The sequence below is a fragment of the Pelecanus crispus genome, chromosome 3 (assembly GCF_030463565.1).
Source record: "Pelecanus crispus isolate bPelCri1 chromosome 3, bPelCri1.pri, whole genome shotgun sequence".
NCBI classification, from domain to species: domain Eukaryota; kingdom Metazoa; phylum Chordata; class Aves; order Pelecaniformes; family Pelecanidae; genus Pelecanus; species Pelecanus crispus.
Window position 1 is genome coordinate 47,626,358 of NC_134645.1, and position 12,466 is coordinate 47,638,823.

At 42.3% G+C, this 12,466-nt stretch overlaps 1 protein-coding gene across 1 annotated transcript in view; it reads right to left on the reverse strand.

Annotated features, from left to right (window-relative positions):
* LTBP1 (latent transforming growth factor beta binding protein 1) overlaps window positions 1-12,466 on the reverse strand; it is a 204,995-nt gene that overhangs the window by 15,107 nt on the left and 177,422 nt on the right. The window contains exons 26-30 of the mRNA XM_075708573.1: window positions 11,271-11,453; window positions 9,861-9,947; window positions 4,570-4,698; window positions 3,101-3,241; window positions 623-793 (exon numbers count right to left, since the gene is read on the reverse strand). Coding sequence (XP_075564688.1) covers window positions 623-793; window positions 3,101-3,241; window positions 4,570-4,698; window positions 9,861-9,947; window positions 11,271-11,453 — 711 coding nt within the window. The remainder of the gene's footprint in view (window positions 1-622; window positions 794-3,100; window positions 3,242-4,569; window positions 4,699-9,860; window positions 9,948-11,270; window positions 11,454-12,466) is intronic.

Sequence of the window (12,466 nt, forward strand, 5' to 3'; positions counted from 1 at the left end):
GGTATATGCAGTGCGGTACCATACTAACTTCTTCCCCCATTGTCATGGTTTAGCCCCAGCCAGCAGCATATAGCTGTATAACAACAACTCATTCTTTGATAGGTTTAGTGATTCTAAACCACAGCTTACCAGATCCTTATCAAGAAAACACATCTAATTGCAGCCAGCCTGGCAGAATATCACACTGAAAAATGCATCTGAATGTGTAATACCAGCAACAAAAATCCAAACCAGTTATGTAGCCTGTTGAGTATCATGCGTGTGTTTGCACATGAACTGCATCTGTATTTTCATAGATGCTTTTTAATTTGTAAGTCATGTTAAGGAACTCTGCTACCCTTAAAATGCCCTCCTGTTTCCACCAACGTTCTAAATTGCCAGTCACTGATAGTTCCACCTGAAGGAAACAGGTCCTGTAAGTGCCAAAAAATAACAGCAGCTACATTTTCAAAATCTAGACTGTAATGATTTCCCCTTAATCAATGAGAAAACTTTCCATCAGTTCTTGAAGGGTCAGGTTTGTTTGTTCTTTCTTATGTTTTGTCTTAGTATAAATACAAGGGATTAAACTGATTAAGTGTTTCAGATTTCATTTCAAGAATTGACATGTACATTTCCTTACCTGACTCTTTCATAGGACACAGTGCGCACTGCATGCCCCAGGCTTCACCGTACAGGCAACAGCACTCAGTATATGTAGTTTGCTTCCCAACCAGGGGTCGACTACAAACAAAATCATCACTTAGATGCTGCCAGCAAAGATCCTGGTAGACCTCAGTTTCTTCAGTTTGTTCTGACGGAGAAGACAGTATTAGATCATCATCGCAGCACTGTTACTTAAAAAAAGATACTCGTGTAATGCAGAATTTTCTAAACTTAGATTAGAAAAATAACCTAGCTTTACAGACTTTGCTGAATACAAATTTAAGCTTAGAAGTCATGACCATTTTTAAGTGCCTGAGGTGGCTCATCCCTTGAGTGTTCAGCTTTGCAAAAATCTTAAAAGGTTCTCATTTGGCACTGTTACGCCAATTTAAAAGCACATTGGGTTGCACACCCAAGAAATAAAACTTCCTAGATCAGTAGTCATTGCTGAACCCTTAACACTGACTCAGCTCTGCTCTCATGGAAGTTAACAGAGCTTGACAAAAAACAGTGTTAGGTGAATATTTGGGGAACTCCATCCACAGAATGAATCTTTAAAAGTTGTTATTTTGCTTTTGTTATATTGCTGTCAATGGCATCTGAAAGAACTTTTACAGCTAGGGCAGAGCTGAACAAAAAATTTACATGGGCTCAACGGGAGACGTACTTGGAAGAGAGTCCCATTAACTAAACAGACAAACTACATCAGCTCAGGAAATCCCCCGAGCTGAAAATAGCTGGAGGCTGGGAGAGTGCTGGGGAGGGTGAGGAGAAGTATTGTTTATCTGCTCTTCTGGTCCCTAATCATCCACTTACAGCTATTGTTAGAGACAGAATACTGCTGTGAACTACTGCCACATTCTTATGAACATTAACAAAAACATTTTGTCAAAGCTGGAATATTTCAGAGGCATACTAGTTCTGACAAAGATCTCAGTAGGAACAATTCCTAGTCCTAGCAATCTCTGATCACTGCTGATTGGAGGGAGGTGAACTGTAAATGTAATCTTCCACTTGGAATGTAAAAACCTCAGCACAATCGTTTTGTAGAGACATCTGCAAGGTTTTGATTTTGTTCCAACATAAACTGAAAAATAAGAGTTGTCACAAACCAAGGTTCTGTTTTGTCTGTGTATATCTATTAACTGCATTTTTACATGATGCACTGTTGCATGGGTGAGTATGGAATTGAAACCTAGCTCAAGAGTAAAACGGTGAGTTGTGAAAGTGCAAAGGTGATCAGAATTTAGGTACCTATTCTACTAAGAACTTGCCAGAACACGCAGTGAAGAGCAGCAGTGGGTCTCTGCAACCAACCCCAAATTCCTCTGGCAGAAAAGGAACCAGCCTGCCCCCTCCTCCTCTGCAGTAGGGAGGACATTGCCAGTAGTGATACAAGGCCCAAGCGCTTTGTGCTGGGCGAGAAGATCATTGCTGTATCGGCCCCAGTGTTGCATGACGGAAGACCCTTTGGGCCTTTGCATTCTCTTCATATCCTAGATGAACCCAAAGGACAATCCTGCTCTTCGTTTTTTAACTGAAGATTGAACAATAGAAGTGCTGTGGTTCTTTCACAGTTTCATGCAAGAGGATGACCAACATTACTCCTCAAAAGTATCAGTCTTATAATTTGGAGCGACTAAAGCAGGCATTCAGTCTGTATTCCCATTTCCTTTCACAGAAGTGTCTTAGGAAAATTCATTGCAAGTTGCAGGGACCAGAGGTCTGGATTTATGGCTATACAGTGCCAATAGTCATCAAACCCATTGTAACATTTCTTTCAAAGATGTGTGTGGCACAGACAAAGCTCTGCAGGCTGCATAATGCTCTGGATTTCTGAGACGTTTCTAAGAATCTCATCATATCTAACATTTTTTCTGAAATCGGTGTCTACTGAAATTAAAAGAACATGCAAAAACCTTACTTTAACAGTGATGCTGCAGCCCACAGCTTGAAAATGTGAGCTTGATGTACCCTCATCATTAATCAACTGAAAGCACAGATACAATTTCAGCTATTTCCTCCTACATCCTGTTATTCCTGTTTTTACTCCTTGCTTTGTTAGAAGCAGTCACTCACTCCGAACTGAACCTCCAGGGTTAGCCCACAGCCAAACCCCAGCCTCGGTGAGACAGCAAGCAGGCTGTGCCTCATTACCTACGAGGCTGGACAAGGCAGATGCGGAGCTGGTGAATCAGGGGGCTGAAGACTCCCCAGCCCAAGCCTAATCTCATTAATACTTCCAGCAATCTCCTGTCTGCATTGGCAAAGTGGAGCCTACATCATGATGCCTTCTGGATCAACAGATGACAGTCCAAGCATTGCCTTCCAAAATCCTCCAAAAGAGCAGGCTCATCCAAGGATGACCCAGTCTAAGCTCACTGGGGTCTGTAGTCATGTCAGCAGCACCTCGTAGAGGTGTACTCACTTCAGTAATATGTATAATGGATCATACCACTTGAATCTGCTGGTCTGATGCACCGCTTTTCTGTTGCGTCCAGAACCATTGGGTGTGTACAGAAACAGTTGTAAGATCCTTCTGTGTTAATGCACTGGCCATCAATACAGCTGTTTGGGTCCTGACATTCATCCGTGTCTTTAAAATGGAAGGAAACGTATCAAGGAGAGCCAGAACAAAGTAGTCGCATTGTGTTAATCCATGTTTATATTTTCCTATATTAGGAGCAGATTTCCCTGCATGCCTTCTGTTAATTACCACAAAGACCGATTGCTGGCAGCAAAATCCTGCCTGTGCCCATGGAGAAGGACAGAGAGATCAGCAGGATGCTGCCCTCTAAACTCCAAGTACTAGGGAGCATCTGGATGAGCAGGCTTGCTGGGGGGGTTGGAGTGCCAGGCATACCCTGCATCCAGCACCGCTGCAGCTGCTTCCCACGTTCCTATCCCTTTAGGACAGTACCAGCAGGCATTAGAGGTGGGCATACTCTCCGAGACTCTTCATGAGCTGGTCAGGAGAAGGGCTCACCTTATCTAGCCACAGTAGTTCTATTCCTTAGTTCGTCTTGGAGAGGAAAAGCAGAAATTTAGCTCAAAGGGGAGAGCAGGCCATTTTACTTCAAATAAATTACATTAAATCAGCAAAAGACCCACCCTTTGTAAAGAACAACCACAGAATCCCAAGGTGAAAGGCTCTCTTATTGCGGTTGCAAAAATTACTTCCTTTCATTATGCTATTCTGCACATTATACATGGCTTTCTGCTTACAAAGCAAAAGTCAGGGTCACAGTTATGAGTAATTTTCAGCTGAATACCAGAACCAAAGGAGTACAAGGTTGTGCAGACTAAAATGGGCTTATCAATGACCTGAACTGTAATTTCACATTGCATATTAACTCCTCGTGGAACATATCTGTCCTTGAAAAAAAAAAAAAAATCTGCATTAATTTGATTTATTATAGTAAACCCAGCACACTTAGCAAATGAAAGCTGAGCTTCAACATACAGGCTTTCACTGCTCACCCCCCATGTACAAAGAACACAAGGCTAAATTGCACCTTGGCAGAGTGAAGCAGCAGTGTGCATTTAAGGAGGGAGCCACCTCTGATCACTTTGTGCTGCCTGCGTAAAGGCTGGTACCAGCTCTAGACTACACACTCAAAGGAGCACAAGGGGCTGTTTTGGAGATGCAAACTCCTGGGAGCAATTTGCTGAGAAAGGAAGCAAATAAAACAAACCCTGCTCTACACGCCATCGCCATGTCAGCCAGAATTGCTGCCCAGCTAAGCAGAAGGGAAGGGAAGTGACCCAATGCCTCTTTAAAAGCTGCTACAGGAGTTTGGAGGCCCGGTGTTCCTCCCCTTGCTGGGAATACTGCAGTTCTGATGGGAATCCTGCCGTACGAGTCTGCTTGTTTTGCCCATCTGCATACCATTATAGTGACAAGACTGCTTTAAATAAACTTACCAAAGCACTGGAGCTTAACAGGGTCATAATATGTGCCTTGTTTACAGTAGCACTCATAACCTGGCTGCGTATTCAAACAGAAGCCATTTTTACAGATTTCTTGTCCAAAGAGTTGGCATTCATCAGCATCTGGGGAGAAAACATTAAACGCTGTATTACCATAATAATTATGAGGCCACGCAGAGGAGCAAGATGGAATAAAGCCTGTACACTTCTCTGTTCAGGCAAGCTTCACTTTAAACAGAGGGCCCCAGGAGCACAGATAGCCACAGGAATAAAAAAAAAATGGTGTGGAAGAGGCTACGATGTGCTTGTAGCCAGAATGGGAAAGGGAAAGCTGGTGGACCCTGACTTTCCCTTTCCCTTGTCAAAGTAAGTCCTGTGGCACACAGACTAGAAGCATCTGCAGCTCCCTTTTCTTTTCTTTGGTGTCACATTGCTCTTAGCTCCAAGCAAAACAGATGAAGAATATGGCCTGTACTTTCCAGTATAATTTGCTTTATCCGTGGGATTCTCACCAACCGGCGGGGAAAACGACCAGCTTGGCTGAATAGGGAGCTTTTGCGGGGACTCAGGGAAAAAAAGGAGAGTCTACTGCCTTTGGAAGAAGGGGCGGGCAACTCAGAAGGAGTACAGGGATCTTGTTAGGTCATGCAGGGAGGAAATTAGAAAAGCAAAAGCCCAGCAAGAAGTTAATCTGGCCAGTATTGTAAAAGATAATAAAAAATGCTTTTATAAGTACATCAGCAATAAAAGGAGAGCCAAGGAGAATCTCCATCCTTTGCTGGATATGGGGGGAACATTGTCACCGAGGACAAGGAAAAGGCTGAGGTACTTAACGCCGCCTTTGCCTCTGTGTTTAACAGCCAGACCAGTCATCCCCAGGGTACTCAGCCCCCTGAGCTGGAAGACAGGGACGGGGACCAGAATGGAGCCCTCATAGTCTAGGAGGAAGCAGTTAACGACCTGCTATGCCACCTGGATGCTCACAAGTCTATGGAGCCAGATGGGATCCACCCGAGAGTACTGAGGGAGCTGGTGGAGGAGCTTTCCAAGCCACTTTCCATCATCTATCAGCAGTCCTGGTTAACAGGGGAGGTCCCTGATGACTGGAGGCTTGCCAATGTGACGCCCATCTACAAGAAGGGCCGGAAGGAGGACCCGGGAACTACAGGCCTGTCAGCCTGACCTTGGTGCCGGGAAAGATTATGGAGCGGTTCATCTTGAGTGAACTCAACAGGCAAGTGCAGGCTAATCAGGGGATCAGGCCCAGCCAGCATGGGTTCATGAAAGGCAGGTCCTGCTTGACCAACCTGATCTCCTTTTATGACCTGGTGACCTGCCTGGTGGATGAAGGAAAGGCTGTGCATGTCATTTACCTGGACTTTAGCAAAGCCTTTGACACAGTCTCCCATGATAATTCTCCTTGGGAAGCTGGCAGCTCATGGATTGGACAGGCGTAGTCTTCGCTAGGTAAAAAACTGGTTGGGTGGCCGAGCCCAGAGAGTAGTGGTGAATGGAGTTAAGTCCAGCTGGCAGCCAGTCACGAGCGGTGTTCCCCAGGGCTCTGTTTTGGGGCCAGCCTTGTTTAATATCTTTATCAATGATCTGGATGAGGGGATTGAGTGCACCCTCAGTAAGTTTGCAGGTGACACCAAGCTGGGTGGGAGTGTCGATCTGCTCGAGGGTAGGATGGCCCTGTAGGGGGACCTGGACAGGCTGGACTGATGGGCTGAGGCCAACTGTATGAGGTTTAACAAGGCCAAGTGCCAGGTCCTGCACTTGGGTCACAACAACCCCATGCAATGCTACAGGCTTGGGGAAGAGTGGCTGGAAAGCTGCCTGGCCGAAAAGGACCTGGGGGTGCTGGTTGACAGCCGGCTGAACATGAGCCAGCAGTGTGCCCAGGTGGCCAAGAAGGCCAACAGCATCCTGGCTTGTATCAGGAATGCTGTGGCCAGCAGGAGCAGGGAGGTGATTGTCCCCCTGTACTCAGCGCTGGTGAGGCCGCACCTGGAATCCTGTGTCCAGTTTTGGGCCCCTCAATACAAGAAAGACATTGAGGTGCTGGAGCGTGTCCAGAGAAGGACAAGGAAGCTGGTGAAGGGTCTGGAGCACAGGCCTTATGAGGAGCGGCTGAGGGAACTGGGATTGTTTAGCCTGGAGAAGAGGAGGCTGAGGGGAGACCTTATAGCTCTCTACAACTACCTGAAAGGAGGTTGTAGTGAGGTGGGTGTTGGTCTCTTCTCCCATGTAGTTAGTGATAGGACAAGAGGATATGGGCTCAAGCTGCGCCAGGGGAGGTTTAGGTTGGAAATTAGGAAAAATTTCTTCATGGAAAGGGTAGTCAAGCATTGGAACAGGCTGCCCAGAGAGGTGGTGGAGTCACCATCCCTGGAAGTGTTCAAAAAAAGGGTAGACGTGGCACTCTGGGACACGGTTTAGTCTAGTCTACCCTTGATTGGTTTAGTGTGGACTTGGTAGTGTAGGTTAATGGTTGGACTGGATGATCTTAAAGGTCTTTTCCAACCTAAATGATTCTATGATTCTAATTTAATCACACCATCTAATTACAAAACTAACTAAGCAGTTATGCATATGGATGGCCTTTGTCACTGCTCTCCTCTCTCCACACAGTTTGGTGACTCTGCTGTGCATGGTAGGGAATCTTCATATCCACACTGCTTGTGACTTCATTTTTCAAAGCTATACGCACAGCTTCTGTGGAGAATTCCACCACGTAGGAACAATTGTGCCTGTTGCTACATGTAAGGCTGCAACTTCTATAGACCTAGTGAGAGCTGACAAAGAGACTCTACCACACTTTCAAATGAGGCTAAATGTTTTAAGGGAGGTTTCCTGGAAAATATATGCCAGCTCATACATAGCTTTTCATAGCTTTCTGTACACATTTTTCCCCAGTCTTGTACTTATGTATTTGTTACTGTTGGAATTCCATTCACTTCCTTTTTTCCAACCTACTTTTCATTTGCTAGACCTACCTAGAATAGTCTGTTAAAGCTAGGCTGGTATTAAAAATGGCAATAAAAAGCACAGTGTAAAGTAGGTGATTCTCCTCTCAATAGCTACTGTCTTAATCCACTGTCTTCTATAAATTTACTCCCCATTTATTCTGGGGTAACACAGATTTTAACCCAAAATTTCCAGCTGTACAGCAGTTTTAAAGGTGAATTATTCAAATGCTTACTTTTTCCAGAAGGACTGAAAGTGCTATAAAGCTATTTATTTTACAGCCACTCCTCCAGCCACTAAGTGGCTTCTAACATCAAATATTTTAAGTTTGACTGTTTAGCAGCAAGAACAATGCAAAGATTAATACGATATATCATGTACATGTCTGTCTGTTTCCTGTGGAACATAGATTTGTGTCTGGGGGAAAAATGGGAAAGCCTGGGAGTAGAGTCAAGGAAGGCTAGCTGAGTATATTCACTTCTGACAGATAATTCCAATTAAGAAAACAGGAGTTGCTCCTACAAGCACAAGCTTGTGGACAAAAGCAACAGGAACATACCAGTTAGTGTAACAGAGGAAGATTACATTACTAAAAGTACTTGTCCATTTATTGTTTGTCCTTTGTGCCATTCCTACGGTTATTACAAAATAAACTTTTTGAAAACAGAAAAAGTCTCATTATGGCAAGGATTTGTGGAAGATATTTCCAGATGAACTATTTCCACAGTTCAATATTTATGGCAGCTAGAGATATTATCAACTCTGAGGTAGCGCAACAAAAACAATGCACATTTTCTCTGAGACACATTTGGACATACTGTACACACAGCATGTCCCAAATCTACATTGCAAAGATATACAGAAATCTTAGATCTGCAAAGGTAAACAACATACTTAAACAATCCCTGAATAAAAATACTCTCAGAGAGCATTAGGTCCTTTAAGATGAGCTCTGTGACAGTGTTCTGACTTGTCTAGATGTAAATTGTCAGTCTGTCCAACACCGGTCCCTGCTACCATCAGTCTCAGGTCTGGATTCATCCCACGGCACTTTGTTCTTTCCTCCAAGTTGGTGGACAAAGCGACACCTCCAGAGAGTGGAGGTCTTATGTGAGTTACCCCATTTAAATGCCCACGTTAGTTTGAATGAATCTGGGTATTAGTGCGTTACAATCTTTAGTATCTCCTCTATGTCCCATGCACTTTCCAGGTGCAAAGAAACACCTGCTGAGGATAACACAAAAAGGTATTAGTAGGACAGAGGACTGAACTCAGCCATGGTCTGCTCACTAACTCAATAGGAAAACCAACCTAGTAGTGTCCTAGTCAGTGAGGAAGGACAGTTTGAAAAAGTACATGTGACAATCGTTAGGAAAAAACCCAAAAATCTTTTAAGTCCCACCAATTTTTGTCATCTCTCAGAATTAGGTCTGACAGATTAGTGATTTAGCTAGAAGCAACTCTGACAAATGCTTACCTACCAACAATGTGATACTATGCCTCTATTAAGGTCTTTTAAAAATAGTAAATTTTACTGCATTTTTATGTGATATGAACACACAGTACTTTCTACATGTAGTTCTTGATTTGTAAACCAGCAATTCCAATAGTAACACATATATGAAATGAGTGTGCTTTTCTGAAGATCCTGTAGCTGCTATGTAACCCAGAGATAATACATTGACTTCATTTTAGCTAACACAAATACGGTGTGTTTATGCCAAGTAAAATTAATTCCACAAATTATTAATATTGATGGCTACTTCTGAAACTTGAAAAGGAATTTTGCCAATCTCGCTCTTCCTTCTTAATGATGCCAACTCCCTCCCGCCCACACCCACAAACCCCTTCTGTCACTCACATTTCTCTACAATCTTTTGTTCAATGCTTATTTCATAGAGTTTTGTAATAAAACCATCATTGCTGAACTTCTCTTCAGTTTTTATATTCATTCTCACTTGTAAGTCTAATGTTTAACAGACCTTTTTTTTTCTCTCTCCCAACTCCCCATACATTTATTTACAAATTTAAGGTGGCTTTGCATTTCATATGTAAATGAGTATTTAAGATTTGTGGTCTCAGTACCTACTCTCACAGTATATAGCACTTAGTATAAATTAAATCAGAATATTACAGAGACTGCATAATTGACATTCTTAACAATCTGTCAAATGATGATTTTCAGTAACGTTTCATATCACAAGCTGTTTTTGTCACCTAATAAAATTTGAATTAGTATGTTTACATTACTGGCTCACATTTCTAGTCAGTCAACTACCAGAACTTCTGAAATAAACTTAATACAAGTCAGTACTGACCTTTGTAATTCTGAGCAAGAAGGCCGTAAGACGATTCTCCAGAGGGAATGAAACCTTTTCCTTCAGGACACAAATCAGTAAATTCAGCTAGGAGAGAGAGAAGACAAAAATACTGTGTCGTTAAGAAGCAGTTACTCACATATGCACGTTACATATGTGTTTCAGAGTATTTTGAGAAATCTGAGGCAAAGTTTTGCCTTATTCACATCTATCAGGCAATCATGCACACCTTCAGCTCAATGGGGGATGCTAATGCTACAGCCAGACTTTCCCCTGCTCTCAGTTTGCACAGCTAGGTTTGAAAAACCTGGCTAGGGTACCCACAGCATCACAGAGCTCCACGCAAACTAATTTCTCTTGCTCCTTGGCAGGAAAATGTAGTCCTTACTGGGTTTCATGGGGCACTGCAGTTACAACAATAGCAGTAGCCAAATTATATTAATTAAAGCTAGCCTGGGCCTCTCTGAGCTATACTGCGAGCTGCAATCTAGACATACCCCAACTGAGATACAAACCCCTGTCCACATTTTTCAGTCCTTAACAGGAAAAACACTAATTGACTGCAACAGGAGAACATGGTGTGGATTACAGAGGGAAATTATTTAAAGTGTCTTGGAAGACTATACAGAATCAAATAAACCTATCCAAGCAGAGAGGCTCTTTTTGTAACTCATTTCATTTCAGTTTCACTGATTCTAAAATATAGTTAAAACAGGAATTAAGCATGATGATACATTTATGGGACAAGTAGTCTTTACTGTTTAATCTCAAAAAGTCTACACGGTCTCTTTTACGTGATTTTTTCCAGCTGGATTCTGAATTTCAGTCATCACTGTTTATGTTTCAAGTACTGTTTTCAATATTTGTGACAAATATCACATGGTTACATTTTTCAGATTTGATATTTAGAGGTTAAACAATGGTCTGCAGACAACAAGATTAACTGTATTGTTCAGTAAGTAGCAAAAAGTAAAACTAATGTCATAATATATATCAGTAATTCGTAGTGCTGTGGAAACAACATTATGAAGCATAGCTGCAGATTCAAAAACACTGTAATATTTACCTTTGTTTTCCAGCTTGCGGGAAAAATCTAACATGTTACCATAGCACCTGGAAAAAGCTTCTGTGGGAATCCATCTTTGTTTAAAATAAGTTGGAGATAATGCTGTTCAGTAACAGGCTGTTTTTATCCCTAGGGTAACTGCAGTGAAGCCAATGGATTTACACCAGGTATGTATTATTCCTATTAACTTTTCCTCCATGGAAATCTCCCGTGGATAAGTCATGACTAAATACTAAAGAATATGGGATTTAATGGGCAAGCCTTCTCTGAAGGCAAAGCAGATTACTGTTAACATAAACACAATGCTTCAAAAGTTTGCCAAGAGACAGAAGGCCACCTCTTACCAGTTCCAAAGACAGGGCAGGGGAAGATTTCACAGTTATCACCCCAGCCAGCACCCAAGGTACAGCAGCATTCTTGTTTGGTTACATTGGATGTAAGCACATTGTCACAGAAATTAGCATCATTCAGATTGTAGTAGCACTCCTTCTTTCCATCTTCATGTTGATCAGCCTCTATTGGTAATTCTAAAGGTGAAAAGAAAACATAAACCATGGAAAATGACATGTGAAATGAATCAGTTTCACAGGAGAATCAGGAGAGCCACAGTACCTCAATTTCACCACAGTGAAGAGCAGCACTGTCAGGAAGGGAAGAAAATAGTTAAGTACAAACTTTGGTTTAACTTTTTTGTTCTTAGGAAGAATGATGGAAGTTTATAACCTTCCTTTGACTTTTTCAGACCTCTTCTCCAACTTGGCCTCAAAGAGATTCTTCACACTTGCACTTCTTTCATTTTTAAGCAATGCATGAACTACCTGCTCTCATGCTCAACTATCTAACTACTGTGCCCAACTACTGACGTAGTGCTTTTCATGTATGAATCTTGAAGCCCTTCGCAGAGGTGAGCAAACTTTACAACCTAATTTTACAGATAAAGGAGCTAAGGCACAAACTGAAAAGGCCTGATTTTCAAAAGAATGAACATTTCCAGCCCCCTTTAACTTGACTGGGAAAAAAACCACGTTCCACACTTGCAAACAAGCCCCTTTATGATTTTTGCAAGTGACTAACTGACTCCACAGTAAGCAGACGAATATAATGCAGATGTCAAGTTAACTGACTCTGTGCTTTACTTTAAAATAGGCATCCAGCCAAGAAGTCAGATTTTCTGCCTTTAGCAGTTGAGTGGATCCTCTCACAATATTTATAAGCACTGGAGGCAAAGTAGTCTCTCCCATAGACCCAATCCCCCCCCCCCCCCCCCAATTAATAGTCAAAGACCTTTCTAAAGCAAGGCATTGCTAAAGTACACCAAGAAAGGAGGTTGAAAAGAAATACCTAGTTAAAGCTTCTGTGTTTGCAGAACTCTACCTAACCTCGCACTTCCACAAAAATGCTCATCAAGAGCTCAGAATTGGGAACTGTCACATAAAATTGTTATTCACACTTGATCAATATGAAAAACTTTTCATAGGCCATCCATAATATAACCGAGTTCTAAAATTAAGAAACTATCAGATTTATTAATCAAAACAAA